Below are 25,584 nucleotides of genomic sequence, written 5' to 3' on the forward strand. Positions count from 1 at the left end.
TCTGTTCAAAGAAGTAGAGTGATATTGATCATGATGACAAATACCATGATAACAAAGATAAAGTCGTGGGAAGCCATGAAATCCCAGGATGATTTCCAATCCCACGAGCAACAAGACTGAGACTGTGCTGAGGGTTCTCACACCTCTGTCCATCCGAGCGAGTTTGAACAGATCTATGTTCCTGGAATTGCCCCATAACTGACTCAGGCCTAAAGAATCTACACTGTTTGGAAAGAAGTCTAATGCTATCATTTAATGAAAACTTCCCATGTGCTCTGTCAGGCGTATGGTATGTAGCATATTTTGTTCTGGTTAGTTTTTTGTCAACTTTATCCAGCCTAGGGTCATCTGGGAAGACAGAACACCAGTTGAGATCAGCTGGGAAAATGCCCCCATCAGATGGGCCTATGGGCAAGCATTTTTTTAATTAATGATTGATGTAGGAGGCCCAGGCCACCATTCACATACTGAGTGGGGCCACTGTTAGGGAGATGATCCTGGGTTGTATAAGAAAACAGACTGAGGGGGCTGGGGATTTAGCTCAGTGGTAGAATGCTTGCCTAGGAAGCGCAAGGCCCTGGGTTCGGTCCCCAGCTCAGAAAAAAAGAACCAGAAAAAAAAAAAGAAAAAAAGAAAACAGACTGAGCAAGCCACAGGGAGAAGCAAGAAAACAACACCCTTCTGTGGCCTCTGCTTCAGGTTCCTGCCTTAAATTCCAACCCTGGCTTCCATCAGCGATGGGCTTTGACTGGGATGTGTAAACCAAACCAAACTTTCCTCCCAAGTTGCTTTTGGTCAGAACGTTTTATCATAACAATAGAAAGCAGACTATGATAATATTATATACTTTTAAATCTTCTGCACACAACAATCCTATACAACTAATGCAAGCAAATGCTTGTCTCACCTTACACATGGGAAAACACACAGAATGGAGACAGGGCTTGTTCATAGCCACACACATAGGAAAGCAAAGAATCACAATTCCACGAAAATCTGACTAACTCTAAAGTCTGTGTGTCCCTCAGGACTGCCCTGCCTTTTCCCATGTGAGTCATGATGACTCTTTTCTCCTGGACATTGTCTGAGGGGAGAAGGACAGATAGGAAGTCATCTATAAGAAGACTCCATGCTGCTTTTGTGAGATTTGGTTACTGGTACAGTTTGACTATGACATACTCCCCAAGGTCCACATGCTAGAGACTTGGTCTTGGTTCATGATGCTTCTGGGAGGTGGCAGAAACTTAAGAGGTGGGGCTTACAGGAATAATGTTAAGCATTGAGAGTGTCCCCTTGAAGGGGACAGTGGGACCCTGGTCTCTCTGCATGTCTCAAGCAGCTTCTTCCAGCACAGCTTCTGCTGAGCTGTATTGCCTTACCACAGGACCAAAGGCAATGGGGTCAAATAAGCATGAACTAAAACTTCTTAAAGTGTAAATGAAATAAACCTTTCCCCCTCAAAACTTTATCGTCTCAGGCATTCTGTCATAGAACCGCAAAGCTGACTAACACAGTTCCATACTCCTATTGCTCTGGTTGCTTCCTGTTTCTTTGACAGAATCACTGCTTGGGAGTACCAGGAAGGTGAGGAGAGTGTCCGGAGTCTAGAACCAGCGTTGGTAGCAGCTAACTTTGGCTAGCTGATCAGAGGCATGGTAGGAGAGACAAGCCGCTTCAACACTATCCCAGAATTCCAAGGAGGCCTTGTGAAGGAAGACGGAAACCCAGCTGCACACCCAGATTTGTTGTAATGTGGGAGCAGCAGGGTCTGCACCTCTGTTTCCTCATCGATAAGGCAGAAGAGACTGAATAACACCATGGTTTCCTAATGTGAAGCCCTGAGGATTCACAAGGCACAAACTAAATGCCACTCACAGGCGGCCTGAAGTAGCCTTTCGACCGCATATAACGTTATTACAGAATAAAAATGTCATTCTAGTCAATTCTCCTGATCAATGCAAAAAGAAAGTTTTGTATTGGTTGTTTTTCTCAATTACTTTTGGTTAGCTCGTAATTTCTTCTTAAAACTTTAAAAATCTGCGTTTATTTTACCAATATATTATTACATCCAAATTTTTACCATTACCTTCCAAGCAACTGATGTTTCCCCCCAGTTACTATAACATTAATTTCTTTTTAAAGTTTTAAGTCTAAGTTGGTTTAAATACAGAACAAACGTGTGGGGTTTTGTTTTCTGAGTAGCTACTATAGACCCTAAACTTCACACGTGTTGTCTAACAAATTTAAGAAGCATGGTGTGTAAATGGTTAACAATACAACTGCAGACAAAGTCGTTTGCACGAAGTCAGATGCCTGCTTTGGTTTGTGAAGCAAATCTTTCTGATTCTCAAGGCAAAGCTCTGTCTACAATGTACTCAGCCCCACCCCCCATCTCCTCTCCGGGTTCTAACACCTGAGCTACATTCATCAGGTGAAACCACCAGAGCCACATCAGGGAACTTGCTCAGACTTGGGCTTGCAGGCTTCTGGTGCATGGGTGTGGCCTGTGACTTTCTCTCTTGGTGTGGCTTTATCCAAGGTCTCCTCTAGTCTCCCTAACCTTGATGTCTGCCTCAACTTCTGGGCCCTCATCTTTCCTTTCATTCTGCTCTAGACCACGGGAAAGCCACAGCCATCCGGGTTAGATCTGGAGTACTAGTCTAGATGTAGTCTAGAGCAGGGCAGTGGAGCCCACCTTTAACCCCAGTGCTTTGGAGGCAGAGTCAGGTACATCTCTGAGTTGGACTAAAAAGCACCAAAACTAAGCCTAGATATAGATTTATGAATAGAGCTTTAAAATTTGCCCCTGATGTTTGACACTGTGTATTGAAACTTTCCATTGTGTGTCTTCTGAAAACAGAACAAACACCTAGGAATACATGTACAGACAGTGTTGAATATCCTAACCCAAGGAAATCGCAAGCACCTGCCCCCTATGAATATGTGTGTGTGTTATTCTGTATCCTAAAATATGTAAATTTATTGTGTAACAAAGTTAAAATGTATTTTTAAAGGGAAAGGAAAGGGCCAGAGAGATGGCTCAGCTCACTGGCTGCTCTTCCAGAGGTCCCAGGTTTGTTTCCCAGCACCTACATGGCCGCTATCAACCATCTGTAACTCCAGTTCCAAGGGATCCAATACCCTTTTTTGGCCTCTGTGAAGATAAGGCATATATAGGCATACATACAGTACACTGACATATATGTAAGCAAATACCGACACATATAAAATAAAATAAAAATATTTTTTTTCTTTCTTTTTTTTTTTTTTTTTTGAGACAGGGTTTCTCTGTGTAGTCCTTACTGACCTGGACTCTGTATAGATCAGGCTTGTCTCAAATGCAAAGAATCTGCCTGCCTTTGCCTCCCCATTGCTGGGGTTAAAGGAATGTGTCTAAAATTAATATTTCTGAAAAATAACTAAAATAAGAAAAAGTCATGGTGGGCTGGAGAGACGGCTCAGCAGCCAAGAGCACTGACTGCTCTTCCAGAGATCCTGAGTTCAATTCCCAGCAACCACATGGTGGCTCACAACCATCTGTAATGAGATCTGATGCCCTCTTCTGGTGTGTCTGAAGACAGAAACAGTGTACCCACATACATGAAATAAATAAATCTTTAAAAGAAAAGAAAAAGTCATGTTGTTCACAGAGAAAACTATTACATTTGAACGAGCTCCAGGGCTAGGGTACAGCTCAGTGATAGACTGTTCAGTTACAATGTACTTGGCCCTGGGCTTGGTTCTCAGCACCACATGTGCATCCTTACAAACCACTCTGGACATATGAGCCTATATATACATGAAATGCTAACTATTAGACCTGGTGGCACAGGCCTGTAATCGCATCTGCTGAGGAGGCTGGGGTCAGAGGATAAAGAGTTCATGGTATGTACGGGCTACAGAATGGGTTTAGTTGGCAACTCAAGAAGACCCTGACTCAAAAGAAGAAAATGGCGAAATTAGCATCCCAAAGCAGTCCAGAAAAGAGCACCACATGGATCAGCAGAGTTGGAGATCACAGCCCACAGGGGTGCAGGTGAACTGATCAGGTTATAGGAGAAAAGAAGTTCTGTTTGAAAAGGAATTCAATTTATCTTTGGTTGCAGAATGGCAAGAGAGATAGGTGTACCTGAAAACAATCTCATCAATGACTAGCACTGCTTGATCATTTACTCACACTCCTTCTGTCACCCAAAGAAGCAAGCACTGTTGCCGGGTGTATTTTACCAATGCAAACTGGGAAACTGGGGAAGGTACTTTAATTTCCAGAGATGTCTAAGGTAGCTGTGATGCGGAAGAGTGAACCCAGGAGGCTTCAGAGTGGGGTGGAAGATTTGATGCTCCAGCGACTTCTGAGTGCACATGTGTGTTGGGGGTGTGCCCACCTATGATGCCTTTTATTTGTCTGCGCTGGTGATTGAACTCAGAGGATCTTACAAACACTGGATAAGTCCCGTACCACTGTGGTTTTACTGCAGAGGTAAAACAGATTAAAAGGTCACGGGATTGGGACTGAACTAAACAGAAAGCAAAAGATATCTCTGATGGAAGAAAAGCAGGACCTTGGGGCATGGTAACAGGGTAGGTCAAGGAGACAACATGAGGAAGGGTCTCTCAGGAGAGGAAAATGCCCATGAGTTTCAGATGGTGCTTTCAGCGTGCTGATTTGCCAGGGTTTTTCTCCCTTAAGTCAATTCCTAGCTTTAACTAAGTTGGGCTAACTCTGGGAAAGGACCCAATTAGGGTAGGCTAGCAAAAGCACCCTGTGCTCTCCCCACTGTTCCTCCCTTAGGCCATAGTTGTGAGCCCTGATGAACCAGAGTCCCAGGGCAACCAGTAGCTGCCCATTGTGAAGTGAAGATTCAAAGTGTCATTGGGAAGATTTACAAAGAAGACTAAGGCCTTGAGACCAAGCCCTCCGTTTCCCAAGAGAACAGGTAGTCTGGTTGGTTAGAGGGGACCGTGGACCCGATCATTTACAGACCTAGTAGTCTAGGTCTTCTACAACATTCCAGGGCGTTGTTTATGACACACCAGTACAAACAGGCCTTAAGTAGCCTTCTATCCCCACCCTTAATTAGGCCCCAATACCTCCCAGGTAATCTTTGGGAAGTCCGAGCCTACCTTTGGTTAGGGAGTGAATTCCCAGCTTGACCTGGGAAAAGTTTCCGCTTCCGATCTCCCCTCGAATTCGATAGAAGCCTATGCGTTTCCCCAGCGTGATCTCCCTCACCACCTTCTCATCTTGGCACATGTCCTGAGTCAGTTTCTCGAAAGGTGTCAGCTGGCGCGGCTGGTCCTCCTCGCCGTCCTTGCTGCCCTCGGTCTGACAGCTGCCTTCCGCACTGTCTCTACGGTCCCACCTGTCACAATGTGTGTTCACCAGGCCGCCTCCATTCACAACCACTGCAGTCATCGTCTATGCAGGCTCATGGCTCCATCTCAGCCCACAGCCACTGTCAGGGCAGTTTGCAGGACAGGCAGGGGTGGCCAGTGAAGCAGGCTTGAGTTGAGGGCCCCGGGAGAGCAGTGTCCATGTGAGTCACAGTGTCCATGAGAGCGGGGAGAGCTGAGCAAAAAACCCTTGTGGACACCCAGTGACCCGATGGAGTCCACACAGCCCAGCGGGGCCTCACTTCAGGCCCTTCCCACTTTTCCCTCACTTCGGATTTCCGAGCTCTAGCTGTACAACCCAGATGCGCATTCAGTTACCACAACTCCTCCCGAGATAGAACCTGATGCTCTGTGGTAGATGGCTGCGACAGGGGGACAAAAGCTCCACTCTGTTAATTCCCTGTGTAACCAGGCAGTCTTGCGCTCCAGAGTGTAAAAGCCCGTTGGCGGCCCCCGAGTCGCTGCAGTGGGGGCTCATCGCTGACCTTCATTTCGTTTTCGCTTTTTTTTTTCTCTTGCTGTCAAGTCGCAAGACTCCGGGGACTTAAGAATCTGAACTCCAGAAAGGAAGAGTCTTGTAAATCAGCCTTTGGTCACACAGGCAGCCAGAGAAGGATTAAGTCTCCACAATGTCACTTTAGCCGGCCTTTATTTAGATGAGCCCTCTTCTAAGCCCTGAGCTGTCCTGAAAATTTGGCAGATGACAGCTCATCCTAAGGACAGAGAGTAAAATAATTATTAGCCCATTCTAATGTAGTGCCCGGGAGAATGTGACGCCGTTTTATGAACACTTTTATAAAAGCACTCTACAAATGTCATATTAATAGTCGATGCTAAATTACACATTGTTGAACAAAAAGAAAAGTCAACATGTATCCATGTCCACAATAATCGTCTTAGGAACGCCTTTATAGTTTCATGTATCCTTTAAGCTAGGCAATTGTATTACTTGAAGTTTAGGAAAACATTTGTATTGTGTTAGCTTAGTTCAAAGATAGATTTTTTTTTTAAAAAAAGATGCAACAGCGATCATGACCAATGTTATCAATTTTCGAACTGCTTTACATTTTTGTGAATGTGTTTTATCTCCCTTAATGCCTTCATATTCCAGTGGGGTTCTCCTTTCACTATTTGCTTTCATTGTTTCTGTCTCTCAAAGGACAAAGCGAACTTCTCCACTATGCTTATTTTTTCTTACATTGCTGATTGGGCCGTCAGCCTCCGAGCCTAGCCCTTTATTGAGAGACAGAGACGGAGGGCGCATGGGCTACAGCATGCGCAGGGGTGGTGCGCAGTGGTGCGGACGCAGCCCTGTGGACCGACACTGCAGACTGCCCCCACTCTCTATGCTGTTAAGTGTCCTAGGTTCATGGAGTCCTTTAAGATGTTAACAAAACACCACTCAGCACTTTGTCTGAATCCCCTTGGTGGCCGTTTGTATATTTTCCGAAATGTCACTTCTCCATGAAGGTAGAAAGTACATTGTGCCCCCACTCCCCCTCCCACAGCATGGAATGCGGGCTCTGTGTGTACAGCGTTGGCTAAATGTGTGTTGAACTTGATTTTTGAACTTGAGCATCTTTTCAAACTGAAAATCTGGCAGACAGACAGACAAACAAACAAAAACCTCCCAAATTCAACCTAATAGATTGTCTTGGAAATAACAGATTTCTGTTTGAAAATATTATATTCTTGCTATGAGTAGGACTGCCTTGTGGTCGTTATAGGTTACTATGCAGTTGCTATAGGAAAGGTTAGGAAGCTTGTGCCCAGCATTCCTCCTGTCTCTGGATATGAGGATCTGAAGGTGTAAGAACAAAGGGTTAAAAGGGGCCACATAGCAGTAGCTAACACAACTCCAAGGGACAGTGATTCAGTTGTTTTAAAAAAAAAATGTTAAGGCAAAAGTTCCTTTATTAGATTAGGGAACTTTAAGACATTAATCAGTAATTGTCCTGGGCTCACAGGCTCCTTTGAGACGATAACACAATCTATGACCAGGAAAAAGCACAGCCACACAATTTGCATCCAATGTTAAGAGAGTTCACAGCTACTGAAACCTAACTCTGTATGTCTGGCTAAGCGAAGGTCAAGTGACACTAGGTGCCATCAGATTTGCAAAACAGAGCTCAGGAGAGACAGGAATAATGGTAACCATAATTCAGACAGAAACTTTAGCTTAACCTATGCACAAGGGAGAGCTAGCTGGGGTGCCATGAGTCACTCACCGTGCAGCAGGCTGTGCCCTCCGGGACTACCTCCTCACCCGGCTGCCCTTGGCCTATTTTACCAGAGCTAAATAAATAAAAAAGGTGTGCTCTGTTCTGTCTGCGCCACAGGGTTCTTCACATCACCTGGCACTCATCTGATGAGTTTGTTGAAGAAAAAAATGAACTAGGCACCAAGTTATCCAATATTAGACTTTGGTATGGTTTGGCAAAGGTAGTTATCTTTTTATTTATACACTAATAATTCTAGCCCAACATTTACTTTTAACTATCTCAGAAAACTTACTCCAGCACATTCTTTCCAAAGCCTAGGCTATGCTCTACCAGCTGCTAGGACTCTTGACTCCACCTTCCAGGGTAGATGACGATCTTAGCTGCAATTTTATCACCCAGTCGGGAAGTATTGAAGGACTCCTTACAAATGCATCTTCTTGTATTTCTCATTCCAAGAGCTCACTCTTCCCAAGTCCGCAGGACTTTGGGCCCCTGCTCCTTTGGCGCCTACACAATTGCTGGCAGCATCATTACTCATTCTCTGCCTTCCTGGTTCCCCAAAACTCTCAATTTGAGCTCTGGATCTTGAGTTCCACTCTGGCCCTAAAAATTACAATAATGTTTTAACATCACTACCCTAATTAACTCTTGGTTCCTCCTAGGGACAGCACCCCACATGTCAGATACGATTGCTGACAGCGGTCAAGCTGGATAGTGGTTTTCAAGCTGTATACCCTCAAGTTAGATTTCTTGTGATGTGCTCTTGAATGAAACAGTTACTCTTCTATTTAAAGTAGATAAAGAAGCTTTTACAAATTGATAAGAATGAGATTTGTATTGAAGATGAATTGAAACTTGTTGATAATGCTGATAATCCAATTAGGGGGGAAATGAACCCTTTGCTATTTCAAAATAAATCATGTAAATAAATATAAGCAAAAGCATAAAACATGGAGTGCATATCTCAGTAGTTAGGTTGGAGGTTGCAGAGTCAAAAGCATGGAAACTACTTGAGTGAGAAAGAGAGCAAGAACCAAGCCTTTGTTTCTCCAAAGCTAGGCAGGAATGTCCTCTGCCCTCCTGTACCAGCTCAGAAAGAACCCTAGGCAGGAGAGGACATTAGGTAAAAGTTGTTTATGCAATCCTGTTTCCTTCACCACCCTGCACTTGCAGTTTCTGAAAGGGAGGGAACCAAACATCTAATCCTCCAGGCAGGGGATTTTCTTTGGTTGGACTAGCTCAGGAGAAAAGGGCCTCCCAAAGTCTACATTTAGAGATTGTGCAATGCAAAAATCTCTCTGACTGCCCACTGCGAAATTCTTCGATGCCAGTGCCCCCCCACACACACAAGAGAGAGACAGAGACAGAGACAGAGACAGAGAAAGAGACAGAGAGACAGAGACAGAGAGACACACATAGAGACACACAGAGACAGAGAGATGGAGAGACACACAGAGAGAGATAGGGACAGAGACAGAACTCTCATCAGGATGTAGTTTCTTCCTACTAGAGCAAATGGCCATCCAAGGCTCACCAAAGGAAGGGCTCCAAAATGGAAGAAACCATACCCACCCAAACTACCGCAACAGCCAAAAGGAACTCGAAGGAAATAGAACCAGAAAGAAGCAGAAAAACATCCATAAAACCAAACCAAACAAACACATATACACATGCATACCACCACCACCACCATCACCACCACCACCACCACCACCAACAACAACAACTACTACTACTACTACTACTACTACTACTACTACTACTACTACTACTCAGCAAACAAATGCTCTCTTGGGAATTAAATTATTTACTTGAAGATTTTATTTTTTTTAACCAAGAAGAGATGAAAAATAGCGAAGAAAGGAGAAGAGTCTGGATAATCATTTCATCCAATTATCAGAATTTCCAGCCACACTGTTACATTCTCGACAGTGACAAACATACATCTCCGGTCACACTTGAATTGCCAATAAATTCTGGACATTTCTAAAACAGTTATGAATGAGGAGAGAGTGTATATGTCCATGGGTGAATGGTAAATCTGTGTAGCTATATCTGCCCACAGGTGAATACATATTCATTTTGCAAAGTTTTGCCCCCTCTCCTCCTGGAGACTTACTCACATTAGGTCTCCTTCAATAGAAGTCCTACTTAGAGTTTAAAGAACTGCTACCAACAGCAATATCCTGACTGCTTTTTACTAGAATCCCGAGACATCAAGCTAGACCATGTTGAAAATTACACGGAATAATGGAGTTAAGGCACGATTAATTTCTGATGAAGTCTCCCATTTTTCAGATGCAGGTGGTTTCCGCTGTTGTTCTTGCTTTTTGCCTCCTTGATTTTGACCAGTTTTTATGGACACTAATAAGAGCTTTAAAACTCAACCAAATATATGGAGTCGGTCATCATACATCAAAGTATCCGAGGAGGAGGCAGTCCCTTAATTATTAGCTTACTGCTGCACAGGGAGGCGTTAAATAAGATGAAAGAAAACAGAGCTTCCTTGGTAATTTATTTTCTTGACTTGCAACACGCTGTGAAAATAATATCAAAGGAAGCCATCTTGCCTTTGTTCTCTTCATCTCCATTTCAAAACTTCTAGGCAAAGCTTTCAGACAAACCCTTTGTTGGTTGGCAGGGCCAGGCTTGCTTAGAGGAAAATCTGGGTGATGTATGTATGTATGTATGTATGTATGTATGTATGTATGTATGTATGTATGTATTTTTCTATATGAGGCCAGGAGATTGGGTGATAATCAGACTGGGGTTGTAAGCCTTCTCGGACACATTACACCCTCACAGAGATCGTTAACAAATACAGTCCATTTGGGAGTTTATTTTAGCATTTAGAAATCATTTGCACCATCGATACATTTGGCCTTAGTTCCTATTTCCCAACATATGCACTGAGATTCCCCTAGGGCATCAGTGAGAGAGGTTCTGTAGCAAATGCAAAATCAGTGCAAACTGTTTCTGTGTGAGTGCAGCCCCGCTACTCTGTAACACTGTAACCGTTTCTCCACTTGCTATCACAGGATGCTTTGCTCTGTTGCTCCTCTCCCGTCTTCTGGGGTCCACCCACACTCACAATCTACAGCCAATCCGCTCAGTCTGCTGGGCCTACACCAACTCTCTTCAGTGTTGAGTTCTACTGTGGGCCACAGTAGAGTGCACCAGATCACAGAGTGAAATGTCTGTGAGGATGGGGCAGGAAGGACTTCTGTATGGATGACCCTTCTAGGTGCCCGTGCCCAGCATGCTAAGGCAGTCCTTGCTCTGCCCCAGCTGGGTAGCCATGCTGAAATGCAAGCATATGTTTGTCTAGTCTTGTAATCCCCTAAGGAAATCGGGAATTGAGAAGTTTTGGTTTTTTCGGTTGTTTGTTTTTGTTTTTGTTTTGTTGTTGTTGTTTATTGATAAACTCTCTAAATCTTTAAACGATGGATTAAATATTTTTAAAACATAAGTAAATGAAACTGAGTGGTTGGACCAGAGTTGCTGTGTGTGTGTGTGTGTGTGTGTGTGTGTGTGTGTGTGTGTGTTTGAGTGTGTGTGTGCAAGTGGAGGCCATTCAACAGGGTGTTGTCTGATGTAGAATGTCTAGCATTTTAAACCCACAATTATTCTACTCTTTGATGGAGCAAAATTTAGCAACTATTTAAAAAATCATATTGTATAGGGACAGAGAAGATGAGTCAGTGGTAAAATGCTTCTTATTCAAGCATGAGGACATGAATTTGGACTACCAGCCTCTATGTTGGATGCAGTCATGAGTATCTATGTCCCTAGCGCTGGAGATGCAGAGAAAGAGAGACCCTAGAGGCCTGCTGGCCAGCCAGCCAGTCTAAGCAAAACAGAGCTCCAAGTTTAATGAAAGTCACTGTCATGAAAAAACATGAGACAGAGAGTTAGAAGAAGATCCCTCACCTCAGCCTTTGACTCCTCACCTCAGACTCTGACCTCTCACCTCAGGCTCTGACCCCCCCAGCTCAGCCTCTCACTCCTCACCTCAGCCTCTGACCCTTCACCTCAGTCTCTGACCCCCAGCTCAACCTTTCACTCCTCACCTCAGTCTCTGACACATCCCTCAGGAATGGATACCCTGACAACACTGTGAAGTGAGCACTCTTCAGTCCCCTTCCATGCATTAAACAAATGAAATCTGGGGGCAACTGAAGTTAACAAAGTTGCCTTTGAGTTTGCTTCTTGAAGGTGAGAGCTGAGTGTCTAGGTCGCCTATCAACCACCCATTTCAAACGAACAAGAATAGAAAAGGCCGTGATCCAACAGAAGCATTTCAGGCTCCTGGATGCCAAATGCAGAAACCCAAAACATAAACCCTTCGAGCACCTTTACAAGACAGCACTTGCCTTCAAACAAGCAGGGGGTGACACAGAGACATGTCGTGACCTGAACCTGCCATGCACTGAACCACAAGCAGGTAGCCCTGAGCAGAAAACCAAACATTCTCCATGTCCCCAGAAAGGGCTAATTTAGGAAGCAATGTGGGGACACTCGTACTTATTTGCAACTCACAGTTTATTTTTAGGGGATTAAAATGTTTGCACATGAAAGCCCAAACTGCTGTCTTTTATGTTCTGTAACTTCACTTGGACATAATGGAAGATATTCTGGTAGTCAGGGAGAGCAACACGGGTGACGGGATTAGGGAATTGGCTCTATTTAGAGACAGACAATAGACAAAGGATAGTGGGCCAAGGCAACCAACCGCAGAGACTTCAAAATTCAATTATCTGGGACTGCAGAATAATTCAAATATTTATACCTTTGTGCAATCAAATCCACAAATCTTAACTCTATCTAATTCTGTGGAAGGAAGACTAGTGATCAAAAAGAATGCCATTATAACTTGGGAGTAAAAAAGTTAACTTCAATAAAACCATATCATCAATTTATTTATTTAAATGATTTGTTACAATTTTATATATCATAGGTTATGTATGTGTGGACATGTGTGGAGGGCAGAGGGTAATTTTGTGAATTCAGATCTCTCCTACATGGGAGGTGAATTCAGGTCACAGCAGGTGTCCTTACCCACTGAGCCATCTTGCCAGGCCGGCCATCTTACTTTTCCCGTAAGAATGTAAATGTTTTTCGGGGGCTGGAGAGATGGCTCAGCGGTTAAGAGCACCCGACTGCTCTTTCAGAGGTCATGAGTTCAATTCCCAGCAACCACATGGTGGCTCACAACCATCTGTAAAGAGATCCGATGCCCTCTTCTGGTGTATCTGAAGACAGCTACAGTGTACTTATATATATAAAAAAAAAAAAAAGAATGTAAATTTTCTAACAATGTAAATTTCATTGGCTTTAAATTTTGCCTGTACTTGGTCAATGCATTTTTGTTTTATAGAACTTTAGGGAAAGGGGATTTAAAGCTTCGCGTTTTCTCATTTTTTTTCAGTATCTTTAATACAAAATTACTGTTTTAACTCACTTATGAAAAAATACTGTAGCTCTTAAAGAGAGAATTGTAAATGTGTCCTTTCATTAAACACTGTCAGTGGGTGATGCAAGCTGAGGAACTCTACTTTGAAGGCAGTTCTTTCAAATCAAGCCACCAAAGAGGGAGGGGCATGTGCTGTTGGTTTAGGGTCAGAATTAGGGTAGACCTTGGCTTCTGTTCTAGACCAGGCCCTTTCTCTCTCAGGGGTTTTACTGGCAAGCGAGAAGACTGGACCCATGACATCTCAGACCTTCTGGGATTCTGGATTTAGCAATGTTAAATAGAAGTCCAAATCATTGGTGAAACGTAAAAGGCACGAAGTCCTAATGTCACATTGCCCCCTTCTGGACTTTTGAGGCACCCACACGAATCATTAGTAAAAGCCGAGAACCCAGGAACCCACGCTGGACATGCAGTAGCCTGGTTCTCCGTTCTGCCATAACCAATCAGAAGGTGGGCTTGAAAGCATTCTGATCTAGGTGTTAGGAGGCATTCCAGGGAAGGCTCCCAAGCCATGAGAGACAGTACTTCATAATAATAGACTTCACTTCATAATAAAGTGCGAAGACTCAAGAGTATGGACAGTAAAACATTTGCTTTATGACCTTGCAAAGTCCGGGGTCAGCCTAGAGAAAAGACAAGCGAGCAAACAAAACATAGCTATTCCCTCTGACTTGGTACACGGCGTTAGTTTTTATACTCCTAATGGCATTCCTGCCTTCTGAATTCCTTGTTGGCTGGGTTCTTCTGTCCCGTCTTCAAGTTCCCCATCCTACTGAGCCAGGGTTTGAAGTCTTACCTAACGTGTATCCTGGGATTCGAGATTCCCTCCTTTTCTGGTTCATGGGTCTAGTCACCAAGTGGATTGCCTGTAACCTTTCAGTCCTAGGATGATCTAAGAGGGTCTAGATATGAAGACAGGGGCCAGGGCCTCCTGCCCAACTGTGATTAGCTAATGTGCTCCAAAGACACCACACACTAGAAATAAATGGTAATGATTGACTTCTTACACGTGGAGCTGGAGCGATGGGCTGGAGAGGTGACTCCACCAATAAAGGCACTCGTCCCCGAACCCGATGACCCAAGTTTCATCCCTATGATCCAGTTGGTAGAAGGAGAGAACTAACTTCCATTATTTTCCTCTAACCTCCACACCCGCACCACGGCATTCAAGTACTTGCTCCAACACCCAATCAATGAATAAAAGTGTAATTAGAACAATTTTATAGAGGTAGGTATTAGCAGAGAAGGTGAGGCTAAGCTATGGAGAGTTAGCACCTGGCTTTTAGCTAATATGCGGTAGGTGCTAGGAACACTATCCCTGAGCCCACTTCCTGGCACAGTTTCTCCTCTCTCACCTCTTCCTTTGTCTTTTTACATCATCTCAGCAAGTCTCCTGCCAGATGTGGACGTCCCATGACCTCAGTGTCTCAGTGTATCCTCCTTAAGTCTTCCTGACCCTGAGCGATGGCTCATTTCCTCTGCTCTAGCCCATCCTCACGTTTCCCTCTGCTACTAGGTGATGACACTTGAGACCCATGTACTAATATCTGGTCTTTGCCTCTATATTTTTCCTGTCATTCCAGTGGTTCAAGCCCCCTCCCAAGTTGTTCTTGAGAGCAGCCCCAGTCACTGGGTGGCAGCCCCATCCCACAGTGCTTCTGACTCCACCCTGAGAGTACCCTACTGACAGCTCAGATGACTCGTCCACCTTAATCCATATCATCCATTAGGTCTTCCTTAGGAGAGCTTGCCTGGGTGTCAGGAGTAAGATCCATATTTGGATTACAGTAGGAGAATGAAACTTCTGAGGTTTTTTATTGTTGTTTGTTTGTTTGTTTGTTTTTGTTTGTTTCTTCAGGCTTGTTCCGCTCCTTGCTTTCCTCATTTGGTGACTAGCAGCACATTCTTCTACTGAGCCATTGACATCAACTTTTCTGTTCCCTCACATTTCGTATCTGGTCTGTCAGCCGATCCTATTGGCCTTCTGTCAGAGAACACTCAGAAAACAGCTACTCGCCACCAAGCCCAAGCTGCCACCAGCTTTCGGTTGGTTCTTTTACCTACCAGTGAGATGACGCAGTGGTTAAAGTCACTTGTCACCAAACTTGACAGCTCCCACATACATAACACACAAAATAAATAAACATATAAATAAATAAATAAATAAATCTAAATGTGGAAATTGTACAGAAACATAGGTCTCTCTTTGTCCTTGCATGTTCATGACCCTCCAGAAATTTCAAAGTATCCACGAAGCCTTCTAGAGGACATCAAATCAGGTCACTTCTTAAAATGCTTCCATAGCTTCCCATCTTCTTCATGGTAAAAGCTTAAAGCGTCCTCCAAGACTCTTCCCCACGTGTCCCCTCTGAGGTCACCTCCTCTAATACTCCGCTACTCACTTGCACCCCAGCAAGGCCTCTCTGCGCCCTCAAACACCCTGAGCACGATGTCGCTTACCTCGGCCAGCATCTGCCGTCGGCTCTGTGGGTCTGATTTCCGGTTTACCGTTTTCGGGAGCTTTCCCACTCATCACAAACCAGAGTTCTCGTTTGTACTTCTAACACCCGATGCCAGGAGTATGGTTCCCTTCACTGCTTGTAAAATTATGACTCATAACGTCAGGCCGGCTCTCCAATCAGATCGTACACTTCTTAAGGGTTGCGACCATGTTTCCCTTATTTAGACTTCCGGAAGCCCAAGAACTACAGTAATTTCGACAGTGTGTCTTAGTTGGGTTTTAATTGCTGTAATAAAACACCATAACCAAAAGCAACTTAGGGAGGAGAGAGTTTACTTGATCTTAGAGCTTAAGAGTTCATTATCCAGGAGAAGTCAGAGTAGGAAGTCAAAGGAGGGAGACAGGAACTGTGGCAGAATGGTGCTTCCTGGCCTGCTCCTTCAGCACGCATTTTTTAAAATGTCACCCAGAGGTGACACCTCCCCTTGTAGAATGGACCCGCCCATATCAGTCACTAATCCAAAAAAGATTTTTGAAGTTGAGGTTCTTTTTTAAAGTTAAGATTTTTCTCTAAGGCCTCTAGTCTGTCCAGTTGACATAAGAACTAGCTAGCACACACTTTTAAGGATAGACAAGTGGATAAATAGATCGATTTAGAAGACAGAAACTGACTCACACATTGTCTCTTCCACCAAGGTACCAAGTCAAATTGATGAGGAAAGATAAGCCTTTTAAAATATTCTTCATGCGCAGGGTGGTGGTGGTGCAGGCCGTTCAACGTGCAGGAGGTGGAGATAGGTGGATCTCAGTGAGATAAGGCCTAGAGATCCTGGCCTAGAGAGTGAATTCAGGGAAAGCCAGGGCTGTATAGTGAAACCCTGTCTCAAAACAGCAGCAGCAGCAACAACAACAAAAACCATATATATTAGTTATGGAGCAGAGTTGGTTTTTTGTTTAGTTTTGGTTTGGCTTGGTTTTTGGTATGGTGGATAGCTCTTTACTTTTTAACTATAAATGTTTAGGGTTTCTTTTAATATTGCTTAGGACTTTACAATATGCACTGTAACTTACCAGAAGTTGCTTTAAATTTCTGTTACCTGTGGTGATAGCTGTAAGTTTTCCCTCTTTTGTTGCCCCATTTTCTCCACCTCTTTGTATCTGTTCTTACATGTTCTGTCCAGGTTCAACTATAATGACTCATTGTTTTAATTATCTCGTTCTATAATTTTGTGCATTTGGTTGCTATTACATGGGGTCTTGTGTGTCCATGCAGGCCTGGACCTTGTCAAGTGGCCCAGAACAACCTCGGAACTCTGACCCTTTCACCCGTTCCTCAGAGTGCTGACGAAACAGGGAGGTGCTGTCTTGCTCAGTCTGTGGTACTCTGTCCTGAGCCAGGGCCTTACGTATGTTAGGGAAATAGTTTACCAACTGAGCTACATTCCCAGCAACTCTGAGTCTTTTAAAAAGGCTGAAATCAGGTTTATTTGTACAGGCCTGTAATTCCAGCCACTCAGGGGGTTGACAGAGGATGAACACAAGCTCAAGACCTGACTAGGCAACTCAGTAAGGCTTTATCAAAAGAAGGGAGAAGAAAGGGGAGGAGAGGGGGAGGGAGGGGAGAAGAAAGGAGGGGAGATAATAAAATTCTTGAGTAAACGACACATCCTGTGGTTGGTACAGATCTTGGAGGATGAAGCAAGAGATTTCAGTCTTATAAATCCCTCTACTTCCCACGCAGAGGCTGCTTCTGCCTGCTCTTGGTGTACATAGTTCAATTCAGTTCCCGCTTAGAAAAGGCCATGGGCGAACATAGGGACCCCCCACCCATTTCCATATAGGACATTCAATCAACTCATCTCACAGAAAAATATTCCTGATGTCTGCAGAAAAAAAAAAAAAGAGGGAGAGACAAAGCTGTTTTGCTCATATAAACCAAAATATCCATAGGTTTAAAACACTGCTCAATTAAGGAAATGAAATAAGAATATTCACCTTTCTTCATAGGTTCATACCTGTGAGTGTACCGAAAAACCGAGGAAACAGGACACCCGGAACTCAGAGGTACAAGTAGTCATGCTGAACTCCACACAAAGAGGAGGTATGTCCCAACCAAGCTGCCCTTACAACTTCAAGAAGGCAGTAAACGAGGCAAACCCACGGAAGAACATGAATCATGGCGTCAAGGAGCAAGTGTGATCCTCCTAACTGATGTGGGCAGTGCCAGGGATTGACCCCTGGGCTTCATGGGAAGTTAGGCAGATGCTCTACCTACTGAACCCCGTCCCTAGCCCGATATACTTCACTTGCAGAAAGCAAAATAAACTGCTCTCTGAAGGGGCTAGAGAGAGGGTTCAGTGGCTAAGAGTCCTCGATACTCTTGCAGAGGTCTAGAGTTCAGATCCTAGGACCTGACTGTGTCAGGGGGTTCATGACCTCCTGTAACTCCAGCTAGCTCCAGGGGACCTGACATCTTCTCCCTTCCTAGGACACACACAAACACACCGACACACCGACACACCGACACACCGACACACAGACACACAGACACAGAGAGAGAGAGAGAGAGAGAGAGAGAGAGAGAGAGAGAGATTAAAAAAATAAATCATTTAAAAGAAAAAAGACCTGGTCCTTGGAGTCTGAGGCACGAAGAAGCTTGAATTACAAAGTCAGACCTCATCTAAGAAAACAAACCAAGCCATGTCAAACAAATAAAAAACAAAAACGACAGTAACAAAAAAACTGGAGGGGAAATGGCTGTGACTGGCTGGCTCACTGGCTGGCTATGCCTTTATTTCTTCAACTTCTCAGACTTCAGTGACAGTAAAGAGAAGGCAACTGTAATTAGAGATGCTTTGCTCTCTAGAGTGGTCCCTAACTGGGGCTGGCTGAAGTAGTGATTTCGTGCTGTTGGAGAGACAGTCTAGAAGTGCCCGCCGGAAGCCAGCAGGCTTCCCAGCCAGCTCTTAGAATCACACTGTTCCGTGGAGCTTGCTAATTGACCTGTATTTCTGACTGAAAAACTTTCCCCAAGGAGGCAAATGAAAGTAGATAATGAGGATCTCTCATCTCACAGGGCAGTGCAGGAGCAGAGTGCAAAGCCCTGGAGACTGATCGTTATTTAAAACGCAAAAGCATTTTCCAGAAGGTTCTGGCACGCCTGGGGCGGGGTCACTGCCTCCCTCCTGTCCCCCATGTTGCTTCAGCTCGCCTTTTTGGAATTAGAATTGTAAAGCAAAGGAGCACTCCGTGAGAACCACGTTATTATTCATTTACATGCAGATCTGTGCAGATACCAGAAAAGGCTGCATGTCTAGTGTGCAGAAAAACTTCAGCCTGCATGAAGTGAGTATTTAACTGTTGTCAGGAGGCAGGGAAGGGAGACCAGGGTACAAGTAGGGGTCCAGTTGTTTTAATTTTTTTAACCACCTGGACATCTTCTATAATTGTTTTTATTATAATTAGCCCTTGACCTAGGGGCAAAAATATATACATTTATCTCTGTTGTTTTCTTTTTTTTGGTTCTTTTTTTTCGGAGCTGGGGACCGAACCCCGGGCCTTGCACTTCTTAGGTAAGCGCTCTACCACTGAGCTAAATCCCCAGCCCCAATCTCTGTTGTTTTCTGAGGATGTTTCCAATCTCTGAAGACCACATATGTAAAAGTAACAGCTCTAATACAATACCTGCGTGGGACGATGGAATCCAACACTCAAAAGAGGGGAAGTTTTGAATCTAGAAATAGATGGCCAAGAAAGGCGTAGCAGGCACAACGTGGGCCAAGTGGCGTAATTACCGATGGACTGTAGAAAGCTCAATACTGATGGTAAAAAAAAGGAAGAAATGAAGTCAGGTATGGTAGAGCATACTGCTAATCCCAGCACTTGGGAGGCAGAGGAAGGCGAATCTCTGTGATATCGAGGCCACCCTGGTCTACATAGTGAGTTCCAGGACAGCCAGGGCCACATAGTGAAACAAATACTGCCTCAATAAATAGACAAATACATGGATAGATAGCTGGACAGACAGACAGACAGACAGTGTAGTGGTTTGAATATGCTTGGCCTAGGTAGTGGCACTATTTGGAGGTGTTGGAGGAAGTGTGTCCCTGTGGGGTGGGCAATGAGACCCTCCTCCTAACCCTGTGGGACCCAGTCTTCTCCCAGTGATCTTCAGATGGAGATGTAGAACTCTCAGCTCCTCCTGCACCATGCCTGCCTGGGTGATGCCATGATGATAATGCCTTGATAATGGACAGAACCTCTGAACCTGTAAGTTAGCCCCAATTAAATGTTGTCCTTATAAGAGTTGCCTTGGTCATGGTGTCTGTCCACAGCAGTAAAACCCAAACTAAGACAGACAGACAGACAGACAGACAGACAGTACTTGTGGACTCCTGTACTCTCCACTGGGCCTACAAGAGCAACAAGGAAGAGCCAAAACTATTGTTAGGAACACATCTTGTAGGCTTTCTAAACTCGTTTCCTCTTGAAGTTAGGACTTGGAGAACCTGACACAAGTACAGCAAATTCTAGTCTCACAATCATGACACCACCCTACACGAGGAGCTCTTGGTGTTCCAGAATATTCAGGAGCAAACTCAGAAACCGTGCTTAGCCTCTGCTTGGAGACCGATCCGGGACGTTAGACTGAGGGGTAGAGAGCGGCTCCATTACATTAATCAGCAGAGCAAAGCTGTGCCTCAACCAGGCTGTGGCCACTCCTTTTTGTCTCTCACTTGTTATCCCAGGACAAGGTGGCCATGTTACTTTCGTTTAGGGGAATCACTAAAAAGGAGGAAGAGAAGAAATGGGGAAGGGGGATGGGGACCCTGCTGACTGTTCGGTTCTGAATTCAGTTTGAGTGAGGAGCTTTTGGGTAGAGCTGTGTTCCTGCTGCACCTCAGAATCTCAGAAGAGTGTGAGGCTTTTAAATGCTGAGGAAGAATTATTCTGGGCTCCAGAGAGATGGATGTTGGATGGGGAGATTGGCAGGTGGTCTGCCTGGGAGGAGCTTCACACACACACACACACACACACACACACACACACACACAGAGAGAGAGAGAGAGAGAGAGAGAGAGAGAGAGAGAGAGAGAGAGAGGGAGAGAGAGAGGGAGAGAGAGGGGGAGAGAGAGAGAGAGAGAGGAGGCACCCCCTTATCCTGTTACACACTCACGCTCCTGCTGCCCTTCGTGGGCAGACCTGGAATCCACAGCAGGTGAAGACTCACGCCCGAGAGCGGAGCAATAGATCCCGTAGACGTTAAGTGGAGAGATAAGAGTCTTAAGGTATTCTGCCACTTGGTGGATATGTTCAATGCTTCCAAATAATCACAGAAATACAAAGCTGGGGTTTGCTAGACTTGTTTTATGGTCAATGACATGGTTTGTTGTGGGCCTCCAAAAGGGATCACCAAATGTCAGGCCTTTCCTCTTCCTCTGTTCCCTGGCTAACAGTAATGGTTTTGTTTCACTATGCCCATCTCACCACGGGCCCCAAATCATTGGCACCAAGAGACCATGAATATGAGAACCCCCCAAACAGTGTGCCACAGTGAACCTTTCATATCGTGGCTTGATTGTCTTGCTCTTTGCTACAATAACAGAAAGCAGCATAGCACACTTAGCTTGATTTGAATCTTTAATTGCATGTGTGATATGACAAGGGTGGATGGCACCTATGGGCTTTTTTCTTCTTGTGAGGTACCAGGGACTGAGGGGTGCCACAGCTTCATGCACAATGAGCATACATTATCCCACTGAGCTCTTTTCCTAGAGGAGAACATGAAAGCCTGTCAGGCTCAACTCTTTCTGTGTCTAGTTGCTAACAGGCCTCCTTCCTTCCCATCTTTCTCAATGCAAGGTTATTCCCCAGATCTACCTATATGATCATCCAAAAAGGAAGATTAAAAAAGAATCTTTTTACATATTCACTGCATATGTGTGGAGGTTGCACACATGCCACGTGTGCGTGTGGAAGTCAGAAAATAACACTTGGGGCTCAGGGATTGAACTCGGGTGGGTCTTCAGGCTTGGTGGCAAGCATCCTTAGACACTGTACTGGCTGATTTTGTGTCACAAAATCACAAGCTGGAATTATCACAGAAAAAGGAGCCTCCCTTGAGGAAATGCCTCCATGAGACCCAGCTGTAAGGCATTTTCTCAACTAGTGATCAAGGGTGGGAGGGCCCAGCCCATTATGGGTGGTGCCATCCCTGGACTGGTGGTCTTGGGTTCTATAAGAAAGCAAGCTGAGCAAGCCAGGGGAAAACAGCCAGTAAGCAGCACCTCTCCGTGGCCTCTGCATCAGCTCCTGCTTCCTGACCTGCTTGAGTTCCAGTCCTGACTTCCTTTGGTGATGAACAGCAATGTAGAAGTGTAAGCTGAATAAACCCTTTCTTCCCCAACTTGCTTCTTGGGCATGATGTTTGTGCAGGAATAGAAACCCTAAGACGTATACCAAACCACTTCACCAGACCTGAAATACAGACTTTTATAGCATTTACCTCTTAGACTCCCTTAAGTCCATGCTATTGGTGTGCCCCTGCTTGGTAATTGTCTGTGGTGTGATTTCTGTATGGTCACATTTTTTTTTTAAATTCTAGTTTATTTTCTTGCTTAACTGTCTAGTGGTTGGTTGACCTTCGAGTGTTAACATGGGTCTCAATGTTCTCTTTTTTTCTTTCTACTCTTCCTTCCCCACCGCTCTTCTGGAGTCTCCAAGCAGAAGTTGGGGCTGCCTCTGCTGTCTCCAGGATGCTTACTGTTTTGCTGTTAGCTTTCCACCCTCCATGGTGGACGCGCTCACTCTGCCCATGCTCACACGGGTTCCTGCCCATCTGATCCCCAGTCTTACTCCTTCAGGTCTCTGAGCACCCGGGATCCTGGAAGGGTCCCCTAGATGCGGGATGGATTGACTTGAGTTGCACAGATGTTTTTAAAGGTGGCATGACTCCCCAGAATAGATATTCTCTCATAAGAATATTTTTATTATCTGAAAAGTTAAACGCTATAAACTGTTTTATGACAAAAAATAAAAATAATAATAGAAGGTAAAATGAATTTTGAAACAACTAAATATTTTTAAATGCTTTTATGTCTTTCTCTGAAACAAGGGCAGGTTTTCTAGAGGTTCCCCTGGGCAGCTCATGTCTGGTGGAAATTTTCCGAAACACTGTGGGGAATGATGAAATGTCCCTCTGCTTTCCTAAGACAGGCTACCGTCCCCTGAGAAGCACGCAGCGGGTGGGTAGACATTCCTAAGGGACCATTTGAGTTGGGGGCATCAGAATGTTTGCAAACCAGTGTTGGTGCCAGTTCTTGAACAACCAAAACAACCGAGTGTGGAAAGCTGCCAAGGCCGATGGGACCACACTAAGTGTAGGGAAGTCTTATTTCTTTCCAGGCTTTATTTAGGATGTGCTATGCTAGTCGCTTCCAGAAGATTTAACTTTATTTTTAAAGCGCAAAAAATAATCTCCACTCTGTCTTTAAGACCTTTCCTGCACTCCTTAGCTTCTCTAAACAGCTCTTTAAATATATACACCCATGACCTTGCCTGGGCCCTTCTTCCAACTTCTCCAAGTTTTATTTCTCCCCAAAGGAGCCAAAAGCAACACAAGTAGCAGTGAGTTAAGTCCTACCTCTTAGGCTCAAGCAGCTCAGTGTCTACCCAGAATCCCAAGGATTCTCCAATCTCTTTCCCCCAAGGACCACGGGCTCACAGTTAAATGCCTAGTCTGAAAGAATGGTCTGAGATCTGCTTCAACATTGAAAGTTATTCCTAATGGTCTCATGTCAGGTGCCTTTACAAATGCAGTTTTCCAGGGCTGGAGAGATGGCTCAGTGGTTAAGAGCATTGTCTACTCTTCCAGAGGTCCTGAGTTCAATTCCTAGCAACCACATGGTGACTCATAACCATCCATGATGGGATCTGATGCCCTCTTCTGATGTGTCTGAAGACAGGAACAGTGCACTCACATACATACATAAAGAAACAAATAAATTTTCTTTTTTTAAAAAAAGAAGTGAGCCTCTTATTCTCTGCGTGTTACATATGTTAATTAATCATATACTGCAAGAAGAAACCTCTGTGATGAGGGTTGAGAGATGCACAAATTTATGAGCATAGCAATAAATTAGTATTTAGTCTGATATACACCTAGCAAAATAATATCGAGTTTTCACCTAGGACCCCCGGCCCATCTAGCCATAGATGCTTGGTCCTGGTGACAGTGCCAGGTGTGGGTTCTATCTCATGGTGAGGACCTTAAATCCCATCAGAGAATGTTCAGTTACTCCCTGGGTTTCCTGCCACTCTTGCACCAAGGGGCATCCCTTGCCAGGACAGTGGTTACCGTGGCTCTCACGTTTGCTGTAGAGTTAGACTGATGGCTTCTCTCTCCCCATCGTAGTCTGCATAGCATCTTCCATCACTGTGAAAGCTTGGCAGTGTAAGAATGAAGCTTCCTTCTAGGTCAGCACCCACTTGGTTCTCCACGTTTTAAGACTCAAGTATGTGGTACCTTCAGCCAATAGAGTTTTACCTACAACTTCTAGGGGGTTCCCAAACACAGTGGCAAATTGTGTGTAATACTTGGGGGTCTGAGGAGACCCCACTGGCCAACAAAATGAGAGATCTCTAAAAGAGATAACCTATTACTGGTTATTGAATCAAAGAGCAATAAGCACACAAGTGAGCCAATTTCTGTCGGAGTCCAAGAATGATGCCATTGGGTCTTGTGGCAGATCAATTTCTAGTCCTTGAGGAACCTCCACACTGATTTCCACAGTGGCTACACTAGCTTGCACTCCCATCAGCAGCGAATAAATATTCCCATTCCCCATATCCACGCCAGCATTTGTTTTATGGCTATTAATTCTGCCTGGGAGACGGGGGCGGGGAGAGGAGAAATCTCAAAGTGGTTTTAATTTGCATTTCTCTGGTGACTAAGGCTATTAGCAATGTTTCTCTGCCATTTCTTATTTTTTTAATTGATTTGTTCTTTTACATTTTGAGTACACTCTTGCTATCTTCAGACACCCCAGAAGAGGGCACCAGATTCACTTCGCATGGTTGTGAGTCACCATGTGGTTGTTGGGATTTGAACTCAGGACCTCTGGAAGAGCAGTCAGTGCTCTTAACCACTGAGCCATCTCTCCAGCCCCTTCTCTGCCATTTCTTACTTCATCTTTTGAGAACTGTTTATTCCCATGCCCTGTTTTGTAACTGGGCTGTTTTATTCATGTTTAGTTTTCTTTTCTTTTCCTTTTCCTTTTTAAATATATTTTAGATACTCGCCCTCATTCTGTAGGCTATCTCTTCACCAGAATGTGGTGTCCTTTGCTATTCAGAAGCATTTTAGTATCATGTGGTCCTGTTTGTCAATTGTTGGTCTTAATGCCTGTGCTATTGGGTTCAATATATACATTCAAGTATATTTCCTATTTTCTCCTCTGTCAGATTCAGGCTATTAGCTCTTATATTGAAGTTCTTGACTCATAACAACCAATGAAATAGAAGCAAGTAATTAAATATCCTTAACTTAAAAGAAAAGAAAAGAAAAGAAAAGAAAAGAAAAGAAAAGAAAAGAAAAGTCCAGGACCAGATGGATATAGCACAGAATTCTTCCAGGCCTAAAAAAAACCAAACAGGACTGGAGAGATGGCTCAGTGGTTAGGAGCACTGACTGCTCTTCCAGAGGTCCTGAGTTCAAATCCCAGCAACCACAGGGTGGCTCACAACCATCTGTAATGAGATCTGATGCCCTCTTCTGGTGTGTCTGAAGACAGCAACAGTGTATTCACATACAATAAATAAATCTTAAAAAAATTAAACAAATAAACAAACCCTAGCAACCAATACGCCTTTAATATGCCTTAAAATAGAAAAGGAACATTTCCAAACTATTTTTATGAAGCCAGTATCCAGTATTACTCTGATACAAAAGCCAAACAAAGCTCTGATGAAAAAGAAAGTTACAATCCAACCTCTGTAATGAACACATATACCAACATTGTCAGTAAAATATTTGC

General features: G+C 44.2%; 1 protein-coding gene across 4 annotated transcripts in view; it reads right to left on the reverse strand.

The window, feature by feature from the left end:
* Positions 1-25,584, reverse strand: part of Nim1k (NIM1 serine/threonine protein kinase) — a 47,782-nt gene that overhangs the window by 10,575 nt on the left and 11,623 nt on the right. The window contains exons 2-3 of one of the 4 annotated variants that reach the window (XM_039103523.2): positions 15,550-15,836; positions 5,125-6,107 (exon numbers count right to left, since the gene is read on the reverse strand). The exons of 1 other annotated variant lie outside the window; for it this stretch is intronic. In XM_039103523.2, coding sequence (XP_038959451.1) covers positions 5,125-5,416 — 292 coding nt within the window. In that variant the 5' untranslated portion in view covers positions 5,417-6,107; positions 15,550-15,836. Of the gene's footprint in view, positions 1-5,124; positions 6,108-7,622; positions 7,645-15,549; positions 15,837-25,584 lie in introns of those variants that run through there. 2 more of the 4 variants (XM_063282841.1, XM_006231982.5) reach the window with 2 other exon arrangements.

This window comes from Rattus norvegicus, chromosome 2, assembly GCF_036323735.1.
Source record: "Rattus norvegicus strain BN/NHsdMcwi chromosome 2, GRCr8, whole genome shotgun sequence".
Taxonomy (NCBI): domain Eukaryota; kingdom Metazoa; phylum Chordata; class Mammalia; order Rodentia; family Muridae; genus Rattus; species Rattus norvegicus.